The 6874-nt window shown below is 40.5% G+C and overlaps 1 protein-coding gene across 1 annotated transcript in view; it reads left to right on the top strand.

Moving 5' to 3' along the window:
* The window catches only part of LOC111973948 (ras and EF-hand domain-containing protein-like), a 72491-nt gene that overhangs the window by 33770 nt on the left and 31847 nt on the right, over nucleotides 1-6874 (top strand). Inside the window, exons 11-13 of the mRNA XM_070446863.1 lie at nucleotides 223-373; nucleotides 544-625; nucleotides 1013-1127. Of these exons, the coding sequence (XP_070302964.1) occupies nucleotides 223-373; nucleotides 544-625; nucleotides 1013-1127 (348 nt within the window). The remainder of the gene's footprint in view (nucleotides 1-222; nucleotides 374-543; nucleotides 626-1012; nucleotides 1128-6874) is intronic.

Genomic DNA, 6874 nt, shown 5'->3' with positions numbered 1-6874 from the left:
ACACTAGTATGGAGATTAACAGGGAGACGTGGTAGAAAACACTAGTATGGAGATTAACAGGGAGACATGGTAGAAAACACTTGAGTGTAAATGTTTGACTTAGTTCAGGAGAAACTGCTGACTATGTTGACTATGCATGACTGAGTCAAGGTGTGCCTTTAATCCTCTCTCTCTCTCTCTCTCTCTCTCTCTCTGTCTCTGTCTCTGTTTGTGTGCGTACAGGCAAAGGAGAAGGAGTCAGCTGACCTGGGATATATGACATCAGAGAAGGCCTACCGGGTGGTGTTGGCAGGTGACGCGGCGGTGGGCAAGTCCAGCTTCCTGCTCCGCCTCTGCAAGAACGAGTTTCGAGGAAATACCAGCGCCACCCTGGGTGGGTGTGTTAGCTCTCACCTGCGTACATAGTCAACACTGACCCGGCTGTATTCCACAGTGGTGGGGTTGTATTCATGGCTAGCTGCCTGGGTCAGCTATAGGAGATATSTTTAGCAGTGGGATGGTCTTTGGAATAGTGTGTTTGAATACTCTTGTGTTTGTCCTCAGGGGTGGACTTTCAGATGAAGACTCTGGTAGTGGATGGAGAGCCTACCCTACTCCAGCTATGGGACACAGCAGGCCAGGAGAGGTGTGTGTGTTAAATCAACACTGTGGAGTCTGTGGGCCCATAAATACACTGCAATAGTGTTAATTTAACACACTGCKTAGTGTCAATTCTAAATTCTAATATAAATTGTAGTTACCAACCATAACTGTATTTGTTAGTGACATGGTTGTTGCATCCATCCATTTTTGGTCCTATGGACTTCATCAAGTGTGATCCTAAGGGTCTACAGACACACTTTCAGTGTTGATATTTAACACTGKACAATTTGCTGTGTACCTCCTATCTGCATCTTTGTTTTGAATATTGCAATCATTTCTTTCCAGTATGGCGAATCCCCACAATTAGTCTATTTCAGCCTATGTTTGGAGTGGTCCTGTGTTGACCTTTAACCCTGTGTGTGTTTCCCAGGTTCCGTAGCATTGCTAAGTCCTACTTCAGACGAGCCGATGGCGTCCTCCTGCTGTATGATGTCACCTGTGAAAAGAGCTTCCTCAATGTCCGAGAGTGGGTGGACATGATCGAGGTAGTAATATTTGATTGGATAATATAATAACTGATTGGATTTATATAAATAAGCTGATTGATGTATATATAACTATGATTTTAAGAGGAGTTTAATATATATTGGATTAATGACTGATTGGATTTATATAATAACTCGATTGGATTTATATAATTATTGGTTGAACTGTATTGGATTTGTATACTAATAACTTGGATTACGGATTGCATTTATATTAAATGATTGATGGATATATAACATAATTGTATTTATATAATAACTGATTGGATGTATAATAGCATAACTTGATTGCATTCTATGTAAATATTGATTGTATTTAATATATACTACCTGATTCGGATGTATTAATACTCACTGATTGGATATATTATAACTGATTGCATGTCATATAATAATAATTATAATTTATATAATAACTGAATGGATTTATATATAACGGATTGGATGTATATAATAATGTTGGATTTATGTATACTTGATTGGATGTATATATAATAATGTTTTGCATTTGTATTAATTGATTGGATTTATATAATTGACCTGATTGGATTTATAAATACTGATTGATTGTATATAATATACCTGATTCATTTATGTAATACATTGATTGGATTTTATAATCTGTTGATTATATTATATTGATTGGATGTATTATACTATTGATAACTGAATACATGGGATTGTCTATAATAAATGATTGGATTATATAATAATGATTTGGATTTAAAGTAATAACTTAACTGGATATTATATAGACGCTTTCCCAGGTCCTCAAAGCTCTTCACATAGTAAGGTTGAAACGTCATCCACCACCAATGTGTAGCGCCAGTTGGGTGACGCCACGGCAGCCATCTTGTAGTGTATACAATCAGTATCTTCCATAACACTAGATAACACAAAACATTCAATACATTTAATGTAGTGACTTTTTGGAATGGTTGGGGCTTTGATGTATAAGAATTTGAGGTTTTGTCATCACAACAATATGCAATAGATGAAGCCTGCTGAAGTCCCTATGCATATGTTGTCGAGTGTCATTTGATGGGTGACAAGTGCAGTATTTGACCCCAGTGTCGGAAAATTGTGTTCTCACTCTGTTTTTCACTCTATTTTATGTGCAGTCTACATGTAAGTGCTATGTGTTGCATGTGTGTGTTTGATTCTTGATGACTTTCACTTTGCTATAATAGATGTATGCTACGTACGGTACTGCCTGTGAATTTGTGTTGCATTGCTTGAGTGACTGAGTAGTGTGCATTTAAATACACATGCAGTACCAGTCAAAAGTTTGGACACACCTACAGTACTCATTCAASAGTTTTTCTTTATTTTTACTATTTTCTACATTGTAGAATAATAGTAAAGACATCAAAACTATGAAATAACACATATGGAATCATGTAGTAAATGTGTTAAACAAATCAAAATATTTTTGATTTTAGATTCTTCAAAGTAGCCACCCTTTGCCTMGATGATAGCTTTGCACACTCTTGGAATTCTCTCAACCAGCTACACCTGGAATGCTTTTCCAACAGTCTTGAAGGAGTTCCCACATATGCTGAGCACTTGTTGGCTGCTTTGCCTTCTCTCTGCGGTCCAACTCATCCCAAACCATCTCAATTGGGTTGAGATCGGGGGATTGTGGAGGCCAGGTCATCTGATGCAGCACTCCATCACTCTCCTTTTTGGTCAACCGCAGAGAACTTAGCTAAATTAAATCAACATCGCTTGTTCGTTCTTAAATAAAGGCAGTATGGCAGGTAGGCAGCCTGCTGCATAAACTTAAGAGAAGAGCATAAATGTGCTTCCCGGCAAAGCTGACCCAAATTTGATAACATCAATCTAGAGCGCATCGCAATCTGTTATGGCAGAATGGAAATGTTTCTTTTCATTTTTCACTCGTCCAAAGGTGGGCATTCGTACCTCTTCATGCAAGTTAATTTTGAGAAACATGAGTTATAGGTCTAGCGGTCTAGTCATCCAGGATGATGGTGTTTCATGTGACCATGACCAGCACTTATCCTTTATTGCAATGAAACCCCTTCATGGCTAGCAGACGTGAGTTGCTACGGCCAGTCGTAGTCATTTAGGCAGTTACAATTGACGTAGTTCGATATGGGCACATGGGTACTATGGGGTCTGCGTGGTATAAACTATGATTTCGGTATTACCCCAGACTCATATCAGAGTGGCGAACTGAGGTTGAAGGAATGCTCAGATGAGAGATCAACATTGACGCATAGGTTAGGCTTTAGGTCAGCGGCATGCTCCAGTACCACGTATTCCCTGGTTTAATCCCGTATCTCTAGGGCACCTGCCGCCTTATGTGGAATGTTGACCTGTTTAAAGGTTCTTACTTGGCATTGGCTGCCAATCGAGAGAGCGCGGATCACACGAGTAGTCTTGCCGGTACGCTGACGTGGCGCCTCACTGCATGTTCAAGTGTTATTTGTCCTCCGTATTCCCAAGCGGAAGAAACAGTAGGCCAAGATGCCTAGTTTTAGCCCCTTTCGCTTCCTGAGTATGCCCGCGTAAAATGTGTATCCAGCATGGAAAGGAAAAACAAGGTTACACAAGGCTTCATCAAGATCGAACAAGGTAAAGGACTGCGTCTATTCCGCTTTCTCAAGTCATTAATAACAATGAGTCTTGACAAGCCATCACTGGACTCAAACGAATCTGACTGAATTGGTGAAGTGTCAGGACAATAACCGCCACGCACGACACCCCGAGCCCTCTGATGAAGTGCGAAGCGCAGAGCCAGAGACGATGGAAGAGAGAATAGAGCTAGTCAGCATGGAAGTTCCCAACGAGATCATCTAATGGATTGCGCTGTATCTTGAAGATAGAGCATTATTTAGTCATGCCTTATTATAGTAAGAAGTGAGTGTCTAGATTGTTGATTTAGATAATGAAATTAGAACCTATGATGGAGGCCACTTAGCATGGTAAGATATTCGTCTTTGGCATTAGATATCCGAATATGAATATACACGCTACTCGTTGAACTAATAAAAGCGAGTGGAGGTATAATAATAACCCTGGAGTGAAAGGTTCGCTGCTATACTAAGACAAATCGTCGATTCGACTTCGTAGAACATTATTTTGTGATCATATAAGGATGCATAATCAGACGTGACATGGAAAAAGCCTAAAAACCCTAAGATGAAATCTTACTAGTCCATCTCAACCGTTTCACAATGTACTTTTAGAAAGCTCCACATACAATGCAAAATTTCAAGAAAATCCCACCACGCCAGGGAATGTTTCAGCGCCCATGTGTATTTATTGTCCATGGCTTCGGGGTTCCACGGCCAGCCCCATTCGTATAGTTGACGTTACACAGGATTTCCCACTATAGGCCCATAGGCAGCTATGATGAAAACCAAAATCACTACAATAACCAGTAAGTAGTGTGACAGTTGATCATATAGATTTTGCCAGCTTTTAAAGGACAATGCAAAAAATTGAATCATAGTATATATTGTCCCATCCACGCAACCCCATATTGAAGTCAACTTATGATTAAGTCCCTCGTCACAAGAATAGCACGTGTTGGAAGTGCGCCAAATGGCCCAACATAGGTATAGCAATCCTATATCATCCAGGTGTCCATATATTCTGTGCTTGTGAGCGAGACAGCACACAGTTCTGTAATGTATGATCCCACAAGCTGATCTTTCACTCCTTCACGCCTATCCCTAAAATGTCTTGTCTGTCAATCTTCTTGTGTGATTTTCCACCTCTAATTGTATGGTCTCAGACTTCTGACAGTTACATGCCTATGTTGCATGCCGCTTAAAAACGGGGTGTGTTGTTATGTCAATAATAGCCTCTCATCCACCATGTAGTCTTAAAAATACTACCAGAAGTGAATCATTCATTATTTATGTGAGCATGACATGATCTATTCCACGGTATGGGCGAGTAATGCTGCCTGGTGTGAAATTATGTTATGCGCCATTGTCTGAGTACTTGCCGTTCTCTGCATAGATGATGCTTATAGAATTACACATGCATAAACCTCAGTCAACAATCTGACACACCTACATACCTCTATTCAAACCATGTTTTATCCTTCTTTATTTTCCATTCTCTTACATTATGAATTATAGGGTATATTAATAAGTGAAAACATATCAAACAAACTATAAATAACCCATATGATATGCATGTAGTAAAAGTGTTAACACAAACACTCATGAATATTGTTATGATTGTTAAAGAGAACTCTTCAAATCTAAGCCGACCTTGCCTCGATCGATTATTATCTATTTCAGCAAGCCGTCACCTTACTTGCTCATAGTCCTCATCAATGCCCAACTTCTACACCTAGTAAACTAACCATTGGTCACAAACAAGCTCCTAGCGAAGTATTCCCAACAACTAAATGGTCTGGTCGCTGAGCACATTAGGCTTTAGCCCCCTCTCACTCTGTCCCTGAGTCCAAACTCCACCTACGAGACGTAGAGCTCAATCTCCTAATTGATTGGAGATCCTCGGCGGAGTTTGGAGAGCCATATCGATCTAGTGCCAACACCCATACCAGCCTCACTCTCCTTTTTGTAAATAGCCCGAAGCACTCACACAGACCCGTTGTGAAAGTATCGCTGTGGTCATTCTCTGTAACGTACCCTTACTAGCTAAAACCCCAGAACTTCTGTCTAGAATTTTGCATCTGCTCTAACGTCTCCCGAATGCCTTGAAAGTCATACAGCGTAAGTCCCGCCGTATTAGGTGCGCCTCAGATCAATAGAAAACATCACAGACATGGAGGAGTCACGCAGCCAAAGGAAGCCTGAATCACATTACCTCCGTTCCCTCCAGCTCCCACAGTGAACCCCACTACATGTGCCACATCATCCCGTAGCTTCTACTAGCACCTTTGTCGAGCTACTACCACAATAGGAACACTCTGCGCTCTTTGTAACCAAGAATCTCACGATGTTAAAACTCATACAGAACACATAAAAGGAGACAGACTTCCACAGGAGAGCTCTAGAATGATTCCAACTGCGCTCTTCGTTAGCGTGACTAGCCAGATAGAAGACCAGCCTGACTATACAGAAGAGCCTCTGTTCTTCTACACTAATACTGGTTATTATGAACAGGTGGAGAGAGCAATGTTGCGACCCAGTGCGAAGCCTATTCACACAGTCTCTCCATTAATAAACTAGAACATTTGTATTAAAATGAGCTCGAGTATTGCGTCTTACGTTGTTCAGAGTTGAAACAACCTTAAAATCCATTTATTTGGGCTGCAGCAATCTGCGCACCAACTGCAGTACCTCTACTAAGAATTTCTTACTGCGAGCTGACAGCAGACTCTGCGTTCTCCTGTCCTTAGAGTCCTCAATGAGAGCCAGTTTCAACATAGCGCTTGATAGTTTTGCGACTAACTTTGAAAAACTTTCAAAGTTCTTGAAAATGTTCCGCAGTGACTGACCATCATGTCTTATAGTAATGATGGGCTGTCGTTTCTACTTTGCTTATTTGAACTGTTCTTACCATAATTGGACTTTAGTCTTTTACTCAAATAGGGCTATCTTCTGTATAATCACCCCTACTTTCTCACAACACAACTTATTGTGCTCAAACGCATTAAGAAGGAAAGAAATTCCCAAATTGATTTACAAGGCACACCTGATTAATTGAAGATGCAGTTCCAGTGCACTACCACTCTATGAAAGCTCGGCTTGACAGAGAGTAAATAGCCAAGATGTTGCCGTAAAACGCATGCATAATTC

Source organism: Salvelinus sp. IW2-2015, linkage group LG15 (assembly GCF_002910315.2).
Source record: "Salvelinus sp. IW2-2015 linkage group LG15, ASM291031v2, whole genome shotgun sequence".
NCBI classification, from domain to species: domain Eukaryota; kingdom Metazoa; phylum Chordata; class Actinopteri; order Salmoniformes; family Salmonidae; genus Salvelinus; species Salvelinus sp. IW2-2015.
This window is presented reverse-complemented; position numbering and strand designations above follow the sequence as displayed.